This window comes from Crocodylus porosus, unplaced genomic scaffold, assembly GCF_001723895.1.
Source record: "Crocodylus porosus isolate Cpor-Errol unplaced genomic scaffold, CroPor_comp1, whole genome shotgun sequence".
Classification (NCBI taxonomy): Eukaryota; Metazoa; Chordata; order Crocodylia; family Crocodylidae; genus Crocodylus; species Crocodylus porosus.
The window spans coordinates 92,212,421-92,230,577 of NW_017728943.1; the positions used below are offsets into that span (position 1 = coordinate 92,212,421).

At 43.7% G+C, this 18,157-nt stretch overlaps 1 protein-coding gene across 1 annotated transcript in view; it reads right to left on the reverse strand.

Annotated features, from left to right (window-relative positions):
- Positions 1–18,157, reverse strand: part of WDR64 (WD repeat domain 64) — a 150,748-nt gene that overhangs the window by 22,266 nt on the left and 110,325 nt on the right. Inside the window, exons 14-19 of the mRNA XM_019548612.1 lie at positions 16,655–16,824; positions 11,815–11,991; positions 9,825–9,955; positions 6,902–6,994; positions 3,451–3,544; positions 2,811–2,859 (exon numbers count right to left, since the gene is read on the reverse strand). Coding sequence (XP_019404157.1) covers positions 2,811–2,859; positions 3,451–3,544; positions 6,902–6,994; positions 9,825–9,955; positions 11,815–11,991; positions 16,655–16,824 — 714 coding nt within the window. The remainder of the gene's footprint in view (positions 1–2,810; positions 2,860–3,450; positions 3,545–6,901; positions 6,995–9,824; positions 9,956–11,814; positions 11,992–16,654; positions 16,825–18,157) is intronic.

Genomic DNA, 18,157 nt, shown 5'->3' on the forward strand with positions numbered 1-18,157 from the left:
TGGGGCCAGGCATGGCTATGGCCACCTGAGCCTTGATTGTGGGAAGCCCCAGTGGGGCACAAGACCTGAGAAGGAGGGTCTGGGGGGGGGGGCCAGGCACGGCTATGGCCACCTGAGCCTCGATTGCAAGGAGCCCAGTGCGGGTGGGGAACTGTGAGGCCAGGCCCCAGTGCAGGCGGGGATCGTGGAGACAGGCCCCAGTGCGGGCGGGGAGAAGAGAATTGACTAGACAATGTCTGATACATCTGCGAGGCTTGGGGCTTGGTATCAAGGTGGTAGGAGCCACGCACGGCCCCAGAGGTTAGAGTGCACCGTGTCACCGAAGGCAGGGCACGGACTGGGACATCTCAGGGCACCATGCCAAAGAGGGTAAAAAGGCAGCCTCCCTTTTACTATGTTAACATCAAAGACGCGGCGGGCAAGATGAAGAGGGTGCATTGAAACCGATCTGGCATGGTAGGTAGGGGGTGCTAGGAGGGATCACGGCACCCCTAGGTCACGTCACTGCCACACGGCCCCACTGGCATAGAAACTTCTTGATAGCACTGCTCTCTATCCATTTTATCCAGTGGCAATTGAATGCATGGGGCTGAGCCTGAAAAAGTGAGGAGGGCCTAAAGCAATTATGTCAGCTGAAGGGCCACTTAAAGATTTTTGGTGACCTGTCAAAGGCCTCAAGGGTAGCCCCACCCCTTGACAGGTGCCTTGTCCCCTTGTTGACATCTTGGAACCAGAAGTTCTGCCCCCTAACCCCTGACCTTTGCCACCAGATGTCCCTCCCTTGCTCCAGGAAGTACTTGGCCGGGGGGGAAGGGGGGAGAGCATCTTGGAACCAGAGAAAAACAAAATCATAGAATTAAAATAGTTATAGTAGATGTTTGATTTTTAGTATATCTCAAAAAATATTTTTCCTGATTTGCATGTGTTTGTGTAGTGTATAAAGAGGTGATTGCATAATAGCTCAAAATGAAGTCTTACTTTGTATATTGTGTGGGGGGGGGTATGTGGAGGGTGTGGGGGTGTGAGCTATAGTTGGGGTGTGTATGTGTGTTTGGTGGGGTGTGTGGGGGGGTTATGAGATTTGTGGGGGAGGTGTGTGTGGTGGGGGAATGGGGGCATGTGTGGATGGGTGTGTGTGTGTTTATGGGGGTGGGGGTATGGGGTGGAGGAGGCTGTGGACAGGGTGTGGGGGAGGCTGTGGGTGTGAAGTTTGTAGGGATGTGTGTGGGGTGTTGGATTTGTGGGGGGGAAGGCTGTGGGGTTTGTGAGGGGGTGTGGCGTGTGTGTATGGGTATGGGTATGGTGGGGTGTAGGCGTGTGTGGGCCCTGGCCCCTTCCTCCCATGGTGCCCAGTTCCTGCCACCAGCAAGCCCTTGGAGCACTAATGGTCCATGCAGGCAGAGGGTCTCCCAGAGGCACACAGCTTTGACCAGGAGATGCAAATAGTAGCAAGGTGGTGGTTCCATTGCACAGGGCTCCCGGAGGCTCAGTTGCAGCTCCCAGGACCTGGCCAGAGCTACACAGTGTGGGGCCCTGCATGTTGGAGCCAAGGGCCTGGACTGCTTCCTGCTGCCACATGCAGCTTCTAAGACTCCACTGGGAAACAGGGAGCAAGGCTAAGCCAGCCTGGCTCCATCAGGCATGGATTTCTCCTAGTGGCATGCGAGTTCCAGAAGCTGTACATAAGCCATGGGGAGCCCTGGCCCTCCACTCCATTCTCCTGCCCAACTACAGCTTCCCCCACCCCAGTTCCTTATCTACTGCTGGAGCACTGCAGTAGTGACAGGAGAAGGAGCCACTGGAGGCTGGGGAAACCCAACATTTTCCTAGGCAGCTGCAGTAGTGGCAGCAACAGCAGCTCTGCTTGAAAGCTGTGTGCACAGGCTGGGGTCAGGGGTGGCACCTTCCCATGCATGAGGATGGGAGTGGGCAGGGTTTGGCAGCTGCCAAATCACCTGGCAGGCTTTGGAGACTGGACAGGCACTTGGCTGAGTTCACCTGACCTCGGGTTTGGTGACCCTTTTCTTGCCTGCCAGGGGTAGGGGGTCAGACTAGATGTCCCACTGAGGTCCCTTCCGACCCTAGAATCTATCAATCTATGTGGCCTGTGGGCCATATTTTGCCTACCCAAACCTAAAGGCTCAGGTTTTGGCTTCCTGGGGGAGGTCCTTAACTATTCAGTTATTAGGGTGAAAATATGGGAGTACCCTCACCCACTCCATCATTTTCCTGTGACTTATAGTTAGGTATATGGCCACATGCAGTCTTGCTTGCTTGGCCAATGCATAACCCTACTTGGCATACTCAGTCTATGCACAAAAGCTTACACAGCCATGGCAAAAAGGCAGAGCCAAATACAGCCAGGTAGATGGCTGGAAAACTGCCATTTAGATCACAAAGGTAAAGAGAAATCTGTCTCATGTCTTAACTGTCCTCTGAGAAACAGCTTGCTGTTCAGCTGGGATTAAGATGACCAGAAGAATAATTTGACAATTCAGCACCAAATGGGCATGGGGACATCAATGGCTGCACCGCTCCAATTTTTGTGCTCCCTCTCCTCCCCTCCCTGCAAACTTGATGAATAAGGCTGATGCCCTGATTCCCACCTCCACTTTTTTTCTGTTATTGAAGACGACTCCTAATGGTGTTATCAACATACTGATATTTCAGTCCTACAGTCTCACTATCTGCCTCGGCTGCCTTCCAGGGCCACTAAACACCAGCTTGGGCACAACAGGAGCTGAGCAACACACAAATGGACAAGGAACTGTCTTTCATCCCCTCTGGGAATTTTATAAGCTTTATCTTACCTTCTGTATCTTCTGTTACTTTAATAGTTATTTCACTTTTCAGATTCTCCTAAAAAGAAGGAATAAAACAAAGTAAATTAACAAATAGAAAGCAGGAGAGTATACTACTAGCCCACTACTAACACACCAGACTAACAAACCAGACATACCCAGGAAAGGAGTTCTGTAGACTGAAACTCTATGAGAATAAACTAAGTCTGGGAGAAGTTGATATGAGGTGAGAGGTATATATTTTTAAAAGTCTCACTCTTTTCTGTAGGAGTAATGAGAGGGCACACAGGCAGAATATTTTTCCTTTAAAGGAGATTTTTAAGGGTATAAGTGAATTGAAGCTGGGCACTAATGTGAACTCCTCATTATTTGTTTTAACCAATGTAGATACGCGGCTATTTTCTTTGCATTAATCAAAGAGGAATACAACTGCAAAATTAGCAGAAAAGTTTATCCTTGTGAGGCTCCACTTTAGGACTCTAGCAAAAATAACTTTCTGAAAACTTCAAGCTGTGCCTTCTCTGGGTTTGTATACTACAGAGGTTGAAAGACTTCTGAACGGCAGCACTAATTTTGGCCAGCCACTAACCCCCCTGTTCTTATTTAGAGATTTGTCCAGAATGTAGTGAAAACCATCAAGGCAACATACCTTCTTCAGGCTCACATGGCTGTATTCAAGGCCCTGTATGGCAGTGATATCACTCATAAAGAGAGAAATGATCGAGGACTGGGGAGTACCGTGCCTGCATGGAAGAAAATGTCCAGACAAAGATGGCTCAAGATACATTATAAAATATGGGAAACTGCTAACAGTTTCAAAAGTTATGTAAGAGCTATGTCAAGTAAGAATGAAAAATAAAAGGAAATGCCTCAATCTGTTAAGCTGAGTTTTGCAAAGAACTTAGAAATTGGCATAGGTATCTGAGCAAGATCTGCAGAGCCAGCAGTCATGGGATCTACACTGGTTTTCAGGCTGCAGAACCCTACTGAGACTGTGCAGCAAATAAGTTTTCTCTTCCTTGATTTTTCAAGTTAGAAGGGAATGGTCACAATTCCCAGATGTCTGTGCCACTTCTACTGTGGCGCTGCTTGATGTCACAGAAAGCAGATGTTTGATGTTTAATTACTAGGGGTGTACGAAATGGGCCATGCTCAGTTCAGATTCAGCCCAAATCAGGGACAGTGATTCAATTTGTTGATTTGGATCAATGTCCCCGGATCGATTTGGCTGAATCCGAATCTGAAGATTTGATGCTGATTTGGAGAATCAGCAATTCAGCCATAGACAAAGCTTTAAAAGTTTTTTTTCTACATACCTTGAGATACCAGGCACAGCTCGTGAACACTGTGATGGGGCAGATGAAGCATCCCACAGGAGTGTGGAGGGGCCCCCCATGTGCTTAGCGGTGAAGGTGGGAATAGATCAGAAGTACTTCTGGTCCATTTCTGGGTCCACTGCTGAGCACACAGTGAGGCCCCCCTATGCCCACCCAGATCAGCGATCAGCCACAGGGGGACCCCAGGTGCCCCCCAGACCCAGGAGGCATCAATTGCTGAGCTGGGGCTGGTACAAGGCCTCACATGCTCTGTGGCAGACCCAGAAGTGGACCAGAAGTGCCCCCCCCTCTGTCGAGAATGCTGGGGACCCCCCGCACACCTGTGGGACACTCCATCCACCCTAGCATCTCAGCATTCACAAGTCACATGGTACCTTGAGGTATGTAGAAAAAACATTTAAAGCTGTGTCTATGTCCAAATCATTGAATCTTTCCAAAACTCTCCAAAGTGATTCAGAGGGTTTTGATTTGATTCAGAGAGATTAAATGGTCAATTGATTCAACTCAGATTCAAAGATTCAGCCACTGAATCAGGCTGAATCTCTGCTGAATCGAATCAGCAACTGAAGTTTTGCACAGCCCTATTAACTACCTATTTTCTTCTTCATAAGACTCCTGTTTTAGCATGAGCCTGCTTAAGGGATGAATTAGGGTTGTATAATTTAGGAGACTTGTCTAAAGGGCTCATATGTCATCTATTAAAAGCCAGAAGGTGTGTATTATGAGGCAGCAGGCTACAGAAAGAGAAAGGATTATCTTATGATCTTATGGCTTAGGCAGCTGAATGCTGCCCTGGAGAAATGGGTTTTTTGCTCTGTTGTTTCTACAGAACTCTTATCTAATACTTGAGCAAGTTTTTCAAGATTGGATATTAGTGGTATGTTTCTTACTTTCTGGACATCTAATTTGATCTCTGATTTACAGAAGTGCTAGATGCTCACAGCTACAAGTAAAGTCAATGGAAGATGTGCTTTGAACATTTATTATTCCTAAACACTTTGGCAAAAAAGAGAACCTAGCTTCAAGTTATCTCAAATTGGTTTCTCTTATGTAAAAGAAAGATAAAAGTTCACCCGAGTCTCACAGTGATATTATGAAAATGAATTCATTTTTGCGAAGCACTAATATTTTACAGTGATGTGCCACAAAATTCCATAAGGCAATAATTTTATCTTTAGAGCAGGGTTGGAATAGTAAGCAGTAAACTAGGTATAGGGCCACAAACTGAACTGTAAGGAAGAAAACTAAGGGTGCAGTAGCTGGTCCTTAAGTGAATTAATTCCCACTCGTGTCAAGGAGTCAGAAAACCTATAGAAAAAGTAATAATTCTCATTTAACTAAAGACTATCATAATGTATGCACCAATCAGAGAGAATTAAAGTGTCACCACCAGCCTTTATTCTTTAATGTTTCAGTACTTGACTTCACAGCATTACAACAATTCTTTTAGTGTAATTTTTTGTGTATAGTGGTAATAAGCTTCCAACTTGGCCAGAAATATTCATAGACAACTTATGACATATAAATCATGTGTGATTCAATGCCTTTGCTAAACCTCATGCCTCATGTTTAATTTATATCCAGACGACTCCATTTATTTTAAAAAAACAAACCAAAACCTCAACATGTGAAATCTGATCATGATATTTAAATGAATATACTTGGATCCCACTGAAAAGAAAAAGAGAAAAGGTCACTGGAAAGCTGTAATGTTAAAAGGCTGATTAATACTTTATTGAGTGGTTATGGTACATTTTAAGTGTAGCAAGTGCATAAGCTGCTTTAAGGATTTGGAACAACATAGGACCATAAACCATCATAAAGATTCAAAGAATATAAAGCTATCTAATTGCTTAAGTTCTTGAAAGTGCATAAGTATTTAAACCACACCATAGAAACACATTTTCGGAAGACATCAAAGTATGACCTTTTGATATTCTATCCTGCATATGTTAGTAGATCATTAACTTTGCTAATTTCTGACTATTTTTTAAATGAAACTTGGAACCGTACTACTCAATGGGTGTGTCAACATGTGCTTTTACACACAGCTAAGCTTAATGCACATTAGCCTAATGTGCATTAGGTGATTTAGACATGCATCTTCATGTGCACACGCTAGTATGCATTAATGTGCTTTATGCAGGTATCAAATTTAGGCTCAAATAGCCTTAAATCACCATTTTTAAGGTGCATTAAGGGTATGCACATGTAGACCCATGCTCTTAATGCAGCTTAAATTGGGCTAATGCACATTAAATGTGCATGCATAGACACCCAATGAGGCCTAACGGCATAGTACTTTCATTGTCCATGAAGAGTACTTGACTATGGAGAAATAAAGAGCCCTCACCCAGAGCTTGCAGTATTGGAAACAGAGGTCAGGAAGGCAGGATGTTTGAGAAAACCTGAAAGAGGGAACAAGCTGGCATTTTACAAGATATGACTACTAACTCTTATGAAGTAGAATTGAGTCTTTGGAGTTACAGTACTTGATTAAGAAAAAGGCAGTGGCTTTTTGAAAGGACCAAGAAAGGACATTACACACAAGTGCTAACACCTAGAGAGAAAGTGAGGAGGAATGGCCATGCTAATTGCATGTTACCTGGATTAATCAAATACAGTTAAGACAACCCAATTCTTCTTTAGATTACCCCAGTGTAAATCAGTGATGTTGGACAGTGATGTTCAGCAGTTTAACTGAGGAAAAATATCAGGTTGAATGAAGTGGGCTTTTCAATAATCTAGTGTCAATTCCATTACCTGGAAAATGAGGCAGGTGGGAAAAGGAAGAGCAGAGCTGTGACTCCATATACTTTGGGGGCAGAGGTCTGACTGCACTGACGACTTCTCCACCTGAAAATAAAAATGTTTGCACATGCTGTCTCTCATACTACAATCTGCACACCATTTCCTGATGTTCACTGTACTGAGATAAATTTAAACTGTAACACTGACATTCTGAAAAATAAAATGTTTAATTTCCTAGGGCATTTCATACAATAAATAGTTAGGGTGTTATCTAGTGGACTGCCGTCTTCAAATTGGAGGCCCTTTTAACATAGGTTCAGTATGTTCTATGCCAATGCAAGCATCTCCACCAGGAACACCAGATATAAAATTTTGGAAATTGGAGGAGCATCTCAGAAGAAAAAAAATATTTAATTCCTCAAGGTCCTACTTCAGAAGTTGGACAAGAGTTAGGGTAGAGTGGCACATTAGAGGCAGGAGCTCTCTAATTCAGTTAACTTAAGCAAAGAATTGTAATATTCCCAGCAATCAATCCAGCCATCTAGGTCCTGCCTTCATTATCTTGTTTTCCTATAACATTGCCTCTTCCCCTGCCTTCTGTGCAGCCCCAGTAACTGCCCTTCCCCTGAGCCTGCACAGGAGAGGACTCAGGAGCAGAGGTGCAGTTACGTTTTTTTTTGTTGGGAACAGATAGCACTCTTGCACCCTGTCACAGACCCAAGAATTTAATTAACAATTGCCACTGTTAAGTCTGTTGCTGATGGTAGTTAAGTACCAAAGGAAAGACAGCATCTCATCATGAATCCAAACAACCACCATCAATTTTCTGCTGCCTCCAATCTGCTTAACTCTGCTCACCCTTTTGGGCCAGATGAGTGACATGGAGCCCCCCTGTGAGTTGGGTCTGGCTGTGTGGCCCAGCACTGCCCTCTTCCTGCTCTGGGTGCTGAGTTTAGATCCTCCTGCCCCCATGCATTGGGATTAAGTCCCAGTGGCCCAGCACCACACCCTCCTGCCCCCTCTCCCATGCTGGGATTGGTCTCAGTGGCCTGGCACCACACCATCATGATGAGACTAGGTCCTGGGAGCCCAGCACCACCTCCTCCAATATCTTATGTGCTAGGGTTGGGTCCTGGTGGTCTGCCACTGCCTCACCCCTCCCCCGGCCTGCATGTGCCAGGATCAGGCCCTGTGCCCCAACACTGCTCCTGCCTAGCCTTGCATACTGAAATCAGGCACCCGATCCAGCACACGGGGCCCAAGGCTCCCCACAAGTCCGAACATCTGGCACCATGGGAGTAGTGCCACTGCTCCTTTTTAGACCTGTAGAGAGTGCCATGGCCAGATGACCAAGGGGCTGCAATTGGCCCAGGGTCTAGTGGCTGAGCATCCCTGGTTTAACCAAATTTCTCTTTCAACACTGTGAAATGCAAAGTGGCAACACCATTATGGAAATGTGGTATGTTCACATCTTTCAGGAAGGCTGTAGCTAATGCACATGCAGTGGTCTTGCCATCCCATTTCCCTGGCTCCAGTATGCAAACCGTCTACCCAAGTGAGAATTTTCAGTATTGAGGACAATTGTAGTTAGCCTACCCTGTCTGGCCATTTTCCTTGAATTGCATCATTTACTGAGATATACGTAAGAGAAAGTTTGACGTGGATATAAGAGAAGAGGGAGATCTTTTTCACGCAGAACTGCACAGCCACTTATATCTTGTCTCTCTGCTAAATGTTACTGTGGATAAAGCTATGGATTTACACCTTTATGGCTTAGTACAGTACCATGCACGGATACCCAAACTAGCTATGAATGAGAAAGTTCCTATACTAGAAGGAACATGGCTGCATTGGCCATGTTTCTCAGCAGGATAAATTAAGCCAGGCAGAGTACTTCACTAGGTGGTTCATTTAGAGATAGTCTTGGGTGTCTCCGTACTACACTGAATTGTGCTAAGCAGACACATCCTTAAGACCCCTACTTGAATGAAAGCATGCTTAGGCTGGCTCTTGTCTCTGCACTTCACAGGAAATTACTTTTTTGAGGAGCTGAGTCTGTCTTTCCCTGGTCTGGTAGCCAGTTATGACTATATAGAGATCTCAGATCAGTATCCTGCCATCTGTGTAGGCAAGAGATGGGAGGATGCTGCTCAAGGGGAGACAAGTTCTTAGTTTATTTTTTAAAACATTCATTCGATTTCTGAAGGCTATCGTGGTGATAACTGTGATATTTTCAATAGCCAATTTCTGAAGTAGTTAAGTAGGAAAGAAGGTACCAGTATTTTGAAGAGAACTATATTTGTCAAATTTGGGTACAAAACAGAAACAAAAAAAATCCCAGTGAATGTCAAAATATCAAAACAATCATCACAAAGAAAAAAAGAGATGACTAAGAGGAAACAAATATGAAACTAAAACAGGTACTAGCAGTACTGTGAAACTTCACAAAGGCCAGAAATCAAGATTAGCACCCACACAGCTGAAACAGACAAATTTTCTACTAACAAACCTATATTGGCAAAAGTGTTCAAATCAGTGGTGTAACAACCACCTCCTCTTTTTTCACATCGGTACTAAATCAAAACCATTACTGACACTGGAAGAGTGCAGGAGAGATGTCTGGAATTTCAACAATTTCCCATGTCCCCCGGACAAGAAGGTCTGGTCTTCCTTTCCCTTATTATTTCAGAATGAGAAGGTTTTTTATTGCTCCACCTCTCTTACTAGGTGGGGGCATCCAGGTGGCTTGTCCTCCTGATGCCAGATCATCAAAAACTGGACAGCTGACCTACTATCTCACTTTTTAAAAGAGGTCGCCCATCCCTGGTTTTATGTTAGAATTTTTCATATAGATGTGGAGCAGGTGTGGGATAAAGTAAACCATTTTGTGTGAGTGCATTTGACATCAAATGGCTTCATGCATAGCTTTACTTACAAGTATCTGACAGTAGCTGATTCAAAATCCCACAAAGTAATTCCACCATTTGCACTGCCAGTAGCTAACAAGCTGTATTCCTCTACTTTTAACACATCAAAGCACTTTGTTTCTGAGCCAGGTGGCAGATCCTGAAAGCAGCATAAAGAAGAATGTTAATAACAAGGACACAATGTTTTGCAATGGCAAAATTTAAACATTGTAACTACTAAAAATTAATTCAATGTCTTTTATTAGATTAAAATTGCACATTTTAAAATTTGCTGTTCCAGCTGGAAGCCTGTGGGCCACGTGTTTTGTGAGGGGTTAATGTGCAACTCCCAGGCTATTACCTGTCCAACTTTCCTCCTTTAGAGAGGTATTGCTCAGGTTACGATAGCAGCCAGAATCTCCAGGGTCCTCCCGATTCCTCTGGCTGCTGCTTTCTGTTGTCATCCCAGGGAGAGAGGGGCTATAGCTGTGCTGGGAGGTGAGGGTGAGTCCAGGGCCATGTTGCAGAAGGGAGGTGGGGAACTGGGGCCTCACATGCAGGGCAGGCACTGCACTAAGGGGTTGCAGCAATATGGGGTCATTGCAGTGAGGTGATTGCACTCACACAGGTGTGCATAGCAGCAGAGAAGAACTGTGCTCATGCAGGTGTACACTGCAGCATGGGAGGGGGAAGCATCAGTGCAGTGTGCCTGTTGTGGCCCATACAGCACGTAGCCCCCAGCGGCTTAGAAGTTTTATGACCTTGCTACAGTACATGGCATTACAATGCTTAACACAAGAGCAAAGATCATAATTTAAATGAGTGTTGATTATAAGAAGATATTGGAGATACCAAAGTAGTTGTTGGTTAAACATTGTGGCTAAATACAGACGGTCAAAAATCCTGAGGCTGAATTGATTCTGGGGGACTGTGGGTTAACTTGAATCTGGAGGGGATCTGGGACAAAAGTTCAATAAACCATTTTAAACTAAATCAGTTAAGTCTGGTACTACAGTCACCCAGGTTTATCTTAAACTGGTTTTAGCCATTTTGAAAGCAGTTTATGTGTATTGAACTTCTGTTGGGTTACAGGTTTAAACTGGTTTCTGTTCACTTGTACCAGTTTGTGTGTAATTTTTGTCCCTACCCTGTGAGTGACATGGGAAAGAACATCAAATATCTTAGGATGTAGGCACACTTTTCTTTCACTGAGTGGTAAGGCAGTGCACCTAAATCTCACGTACCATAGGTAAGAGAGTATGCACATGGGTAGTCATCATGAGGCAGCTGATTTATTCTCTGGTAATTCTCTGCTCCCTTTTCTTGTGAGAAAATGAGTTATTTTGCACATGGCTTCAGAGACAATATTTCAGTAAATCATGGCAAATGTTGACTCTTTAGATAACCATTTTAAGTATCAGGTCTATTTTACAAATAGAAGTATCAGTTCAAAAACACATGAAGTCATTGAAAAAACCCAGTTTACAAGGGAGTGCTTTCAATTTCATACTTTAAGCATAAAGCTGTCCTTACTTCATTACACTTCGTGCCAAATGCTCATCTCGCCACATGTATGTTTAAACAGAATTCTCAGTAATTAGTGGCTCATTTTTGTGCCAGGTTAAAGATTTGGAGTGCTTTTTTTATTAATAAGCTTTCAGTACATTAATGCAACACAAGCCTCCAAGTAAAATAGACAATGGGAGCAACTAAACAGTGCATACTATTATCTAGAAGTTGCAAAAAGCAGATCAGAATTATTGAGCATCTAGTAAACAGCATCTGGTCTGTAACAGTAGCCAGCATTGAATGTTTTAGAGGGATGTGGAAGAGACTCCAGTGTAGGTAGTGGTAGAATAATCTGCAACTCATGAGGTTCATATTCAAATCCCTAATTTTTTAATTATAAAACTTCCTGAAGCAGGAGGCTTTATAATGCTGCCAATACATTTTGGTTAGCATTATTCCTTATAATGGGAAATGGAAAATTGAAATATGGGAAACTTCAAATGCGCTCACCTGTGTTTCTTCAGTCTCATAACCGGAGTCAAGGAACAGCTGAACATCTGGAAAAAATCCATTTGGTTGCCTTGTATTGGATTTCAGCTGTACATATATGACGGGGTGCTTTTGCAAAAATGACATAGCCTCAGGAAGCTCCCAGGTGACAGTCAGATAAGCTTCCCCTTTATTAGTCTATTAAAACAATCCATTTAACCAAAGAGAAAAATAAGTATTTTTCCAATGAAATATATAATGACCAGTGACTATGAGTTAAAAGAAATCCCTCTTTGCCACATCATAAAGCTAGGAGTCTGTAACAGACCACTCGAGGTAGCAAATGTTGCAGACTTCACAGTAGCACCAAGGTACCTGAGCTAGTTTGAGTACTGGAAGCAGTTTGCTATGGGCCCTGGAGTTTCTTGGCTATGTGGAGTATATATACACACCTTTAAAAAGAACTGGTTCTGTGATTTAGGTTGTAACTCCTTGTGCATTTAGCACTAAAGTCATTCATTTCAGTAGCTGGTGAGTGAGCAAAAATGATGGCTGTTACAATTTTAGAAGAACCAGTTCTTTGGTTTAAACTAAAAAAAAAAGATTAAGATTGAAACTGCACTTGAACTTAACCCATTTCATGTATTTCCTAATAAGAGATAAAAGATTTTCTGTATCTAAGCCATGCATTCTGCTACCTAGTTGTCCCCAGGTTTTGGTTTTAGGATATTTTTAGTATTATTTAAATGTTATTGAAGTGCAACTACTTGGGTTGCATACTCTTACTACAGATTTCTTATGTTTTAGAAAGAAGCAATGCTGAAGAGAATTTCTGAATATATTGAACCAAAGAAATATACTAAGATCTGTATATTTACTAAGTAGTATTGTCTAACACTTTTCAGATTTAAATTGTGCTCATCATCGGCAATCCCTTGCAGAAAAGGATGATTGTTTCCTATGATTGCCTTCTCAGTCCAAAGATGACTGACAAAGCCTGTCCAGGATTGACAGGTTCTACTGAAACTTGGGCACATTTTTCTGGGAGGGTAGGGTGGCTCTGGATTCTTGATGAAGTCTACGACACTCAATTTCTGCTGCTTGTACTTTTCCATTTTTTGTTGTCATTGTGACATTTCAGAGTACTGATATCCTTGCAGCAGACATTTTCCCCATTTGGGATGGTCCTATGAGTTGATGTCAATGCTGCATTTTTTGAAGTTGGCCTTGAGGATGTCCTTAAAACATATTCTCTGCTCTCCTACTGCGCATACACCTTGACTGAGCTGGGAGAATAAAACTTGCTTTGGAAGTCTGGAGTTGCACATCCAGATGATGTGGCTGGCCCATTGAAAGTGAGGTCGGATGATCATATCCTCAATGTTCATGGTGTTTGTTTGTGAGAGGATGCTAATGTTGGTGCATCTGTCTTCCCACAGGATTTGAAGGATCTTCTGCAGGCACAATTGATGGTACTTCTCCAGTGACTTGAGGTATCTCCTATATGTTGTCCATGTCTCAGTTCCATATAGTAAGGTAGGGATCATGACTGCTTGATAAACCATGAGCTTGGTTTCGAATCTGGTGTCAGGATATTCAAACACCCATTTCCTCCGGTGTTCAAAGACTGCACTTTCACATTTGAGACAATATTGGTTTTCTTCATCGATGCCAGCCTTCTGCAAGAGATGGCTTCTGGGGTATGGGAAATACTCAATGTTCTCCACAGTCCCACCATAAATCTGAATTACCAGAGCTGGGGACTGCTCATTAAGAACTTGTGGGTAGAGGACTTCAATTTTCTTAACGTCAAGTGTCAGTCCCATTTTAGTATGGGACCTTACCATCCATTTAGTAGTTTAGCTCCACTCCAGCTGGAAGCCTGTTGGTGGTTAGATGTAGCATGGCAGTAAAGAATATCAAGAAGAGCATTGGAGTGATGACATTGCCTTGCTTAACTCCAACCTTAACCTAAATGGGATCATATTTGTATTTGGAAAGAACGGCTGCTGTGACAACATTCCACTACGGTCTCAATAAATTTAACATGGGTGGGGGGAATTAAGCAAAATGTTTGATATTTTCAAGTTTATAACAAACACAATACCTTTATGGTACACAATCCAGACAACATCAGAAGCAGCAAGCTCATGGCTAAGAGTATGTTTTACATATAAACCTTATCACTACAGTTATGGTAATATGACACGATACTGCAGGGCACAACCTGCTGCCCACATGCCTCTGTAACAAGCACAGGTTCCACAGGCAGAAGCATGCAAGCAGTAGATTGCGGCTCTACCCTGGCTTCGGCCCCATGCTGTCACCACTGCAAGATCCTGGCCCCAGCCCTGGAAGAGGTCCCCATGCTGCTGCACGTCCTCCTAGAACTGCTACGTATCCATGGAGACCCTGGGAGCATGGGGCTGTGAGGCCCTGCATTATCATGGCCTCACTGCTCCTGGGGTCTCCATGGACACTAGCCACAGTGGCATGGGCAGGGGCTGCTGGGAAATGAAGTCTAGCTACTGGCTGGCTCCTCCATTTTGCCCACCCCTGTGACAGCAGTATTCAGTCATGACAGACTGAGATATGATTCAAATGATGAACTCCAATCTGCATTATATGTTCAACATATTTAACCCTGCCCTGTTGACTTGCTATTGTATGTGAAGCCCAGGATCATGATCTTACATTCTACATGCACCCATAGGTGACTGCTAGAGGGTGCACAGGGGTGCACATGCCCCCACAATGGGGCCAGTGCCCCCCCGATGGCCAACATTGATACTGTTGGTAGGGCTGGTGCCCCCTCTGACAGGGCTGCCGCCATTGGCGGATTCTGTGGGTGCCCCCCCTAGATATAGGAGGCACAATTCATGCATGCACCAATAAGGTGAAAGCCATGCATGGTGCAGATCATCATGGACTGCCCTGCATGCAGGTTTAATCTTGCTGGTGGGGAAAGCTGAATGGCGTCCTCTGCACACTGGACAACTCCATAGAGGGCTGCCTAGCACACAGAGCAAGCCTGTTGGCTTTCTGCCACATGTTCAATATGAATTGACATATAAACCAGCCACAAAAATGTTCCCTGTCACTTTAATCTAGTTACATGTGGAACATCAGTTTAATTTCACCAAGAGAAGGAAGGCCATTAGCTTCTCCCATGATACCTGCAAAAATGTGCACAGGGCAGCCCATGCAGGAGTCTATCCTTGCCAGCCACTTTAAATTGTTTCTAAGTATGGCATGCTACCATTAATTATGTGATAAATGTAATCTCTTTCAGAGACCCCTGTCAACCTCAGTTTGCTCTGAGCTACATCAAAGATCCTTCTTTGCTACGTGATGCCTGCAGACAACTGAGGACCAATGGTGTAAATACCTAGGCCAAAAAGGGCACTGTAAACAGAAATTCAAAAGTGAAAGGATAAAAGCAGTCTCAACCTATATGTGGGTATCTGAATGTAGCAGTGAGCTTGTTGCTCTTGCTCCTTTCAGAGAAGACAGGTTGCAGGAGAAGTAGGCTGCAGGTTAGGCAGAACCTCATTAAGGGAGCCACATAACCTAAAAAGGGCTGGGCTTGTAGGGTATAAGCCCAGGGCCTGAGCTGGGCAGGCAATCTGACCTGGAAGCCATGAAGAGAAGAGCTCTTGAGCAGTAGGGCTGCAGTAAGCCTCTTGACTAACACCTGAGCTGGGGTAGGCAAGACTGGTAGTTTAGTGATAGTTTAGGAACTTGCCTGGGAGTGGGGCCAGGACCCAAGGGATAGGGGCCAAGACCGAGGAGCAGGGCTACAGTCAAAGAGTGATGAGAGCAGGCATGGTCAGGGACCTGTAGCCCATAAGGGGTAAGAACCATGGTCAAGGACCCATAACCTGTGAGGACAGCAAACAAGCAGGGCCAGAGGCCTGTAGCCCAGGAGGGGTGAATAATCCAGACCTAACCCAAGAGGGGTTGAGACTGTTCAACATACAGAGGCCCAAGCCCAGGAGGGGCCAAGAAAGTTAAAGGCACCAGGGCTGGAGGCCCCAAGAGTGTTGGAGACTCTTTCAGGTTTAGAGGCCTGCATTAACAGGAGTTGACACTGGGGCTGAAGGCCCAGGGATGAGAGATTGACCGGATTGGACAATGGGGCTTAATGCCCAGTGACTGGTCAGATCTGAGAGGCTTGGACTTAATTAGCTTTTAAGGCAATAAGCAGTGACACCTGTGTTTATGATTATGACATCATGCTTGGGGAGCCCTGAAACAGTCTCCCTTTTCCAAAAAGGTGTGACAGGCAAGTAGAAGGGAAGATTGCTGAAAGAAAGGGAAGATGAGGAGGGCTGAAGGGGCTCCAGGGGCATCATGGTCACGTCTTGGGCAGGATCCTGCTATGGTGAGCCTTGGATTTTAGCATCTGAAGGAAAGGGGAGGATAACAGTTCTCTACTCCTGAAATGGGAACCTGCAAACACTTGCACATCTGGATAACTTTACTTACTTGAGAATCCCTATTTTCTTCAATGCGTGCAGTAATTGGCTAATACAAGTGGTTGCACGATCTGGCCCTTATCCAATGAACAAAAACTAATCTAATTACTGTGGCAGAGGGTTTGGATATTTATTCATCAAAGCTTAATTGCTATGAGAAAAATATGAATGTTCCAGTTTGTTGAGAGCACAGAAACAAATGATCAGAATGCTGAAAATCTGGCAGTGGAACACTGAACACATTAACATTTTTTAACAGAAAGGAGATAATTAATTAGGTGACATGCAGAAAAATAACATTCTTTGGGCAGTTGATTCATGAAAAAAGATGTTTGACCCTTAGAGTTAGGAGTTACAAAAATGAAACAAATACCCAAACAAACCTGAACAATTTTGATCTTTCCACTCTGCTCCAAGGCCAGGATTATGTGCTGACTTTCACTAGCCTTCAGATAAGCTAGCTGCAGCCACTGCTCATCTTCTCTGCTCTCTCGTGCTAGAGGCAAAGCTTTAATTTCCTGCCCACTTCCAAAATCCCATATTTTCATTGTTCCTGAAGTGGGTAATAGAGAAAAGCACAAAAAGATGACACAAATATGTATTTCTGACTCAAACCTGAAAAGTCCTGAACAGAAAAAAAAAAAGAAAAATCATGACTCTACATATTTTATTTCCTGGGATCTGGAGCTTGGGATTTTTTTAAATAATGCTTCACAAAAGTCTGTAATCAGGATGCAGTGTGTTTGTAAATTAACCTACTTGCAGAAAGGTTCTGCAGAAAGCAGGGAGGGGAGGTGGGGGGAAGGCAGAGCGAAGAGAGCCTTGTATGTATCATGCAACTGAAGGGAAAATTTGGGATGACAGATTTACTTCCTTTCTGCAAACTGCTGAAGTCTTCCCTCTTAGAGATTGCTTATCCAAGCAGTTCAGAACAGAAGCTTTTTAGGACAGGGACCTTATTTCCATTTGTATAATAGATGTCTGGTCCTGGTTAAGATCTTTAGAAAGCAAAGTCTTCCTACACGCTTAATTTGTATTTCATATAATTCAAGTTGAATTCTGTCATTAAGCTCAATATATTTAATGAACAGAGTATTAGCACATCCAAGCCTGACTGAAAATCTCTTTAAGTTAATAGTAGAGCTGAGTGAATTTCATTTTGGCAAATCATTTTCTCTTTCACCAAAAATACAGTTTTAAAGCAGCCAGAATTAGGCACGAATTCAACCCTATGTTTTAAGAAGTTCCCTGAGATGCAGGGACATGCACAAAACATTATCTCCCCGCTGTCTCATTCAGAGGAAGGACGTGAACATGAGTTTCTCCCCTTCTAAGAGACTGCCTTGGTCAAGGGTTATTTATAGTGAGTCCCTTTATTTCTCCTGTGGGAGCTGCTCCACATATAAATACTTACATATTTATTGGGGCCAGAAACAGATTGGGGCAGATTCTACTCCATCTATTTGGCATGTAAGTAGACTTACAGGCCTAAGTGTAATTCTGTTCCACTTTGCTTGAGTTCCTGAAAAACTGTTAATGCAAAAGGTAGGTGGGTCCTCCTCAACCCTGATGCTTTGTTTTGTGATTCACTTTTTAGGGTAAGATGACAGTGACAAAAATAGATGGATTTCCAGGGAATGGAACAGGGTGGAATAGAATCACACATTGGTATCTAAGTCCATTTTGATGCCCATAAGAGGAATAGGATTTTGCCCAATGACTTCATATTTTGGGACAGATCCTATTCTGCCTAAGTCCACATAGATGCCTAGGTGTGATCCTATTCCATACTGCCTGAGTCACTAAAAAGCATCTAATGCAAAAGGTGAATGGCCTCACTTCCTGATTGCTGCTTTTTATGATTTAGCCTTAAGACTAAGATAATG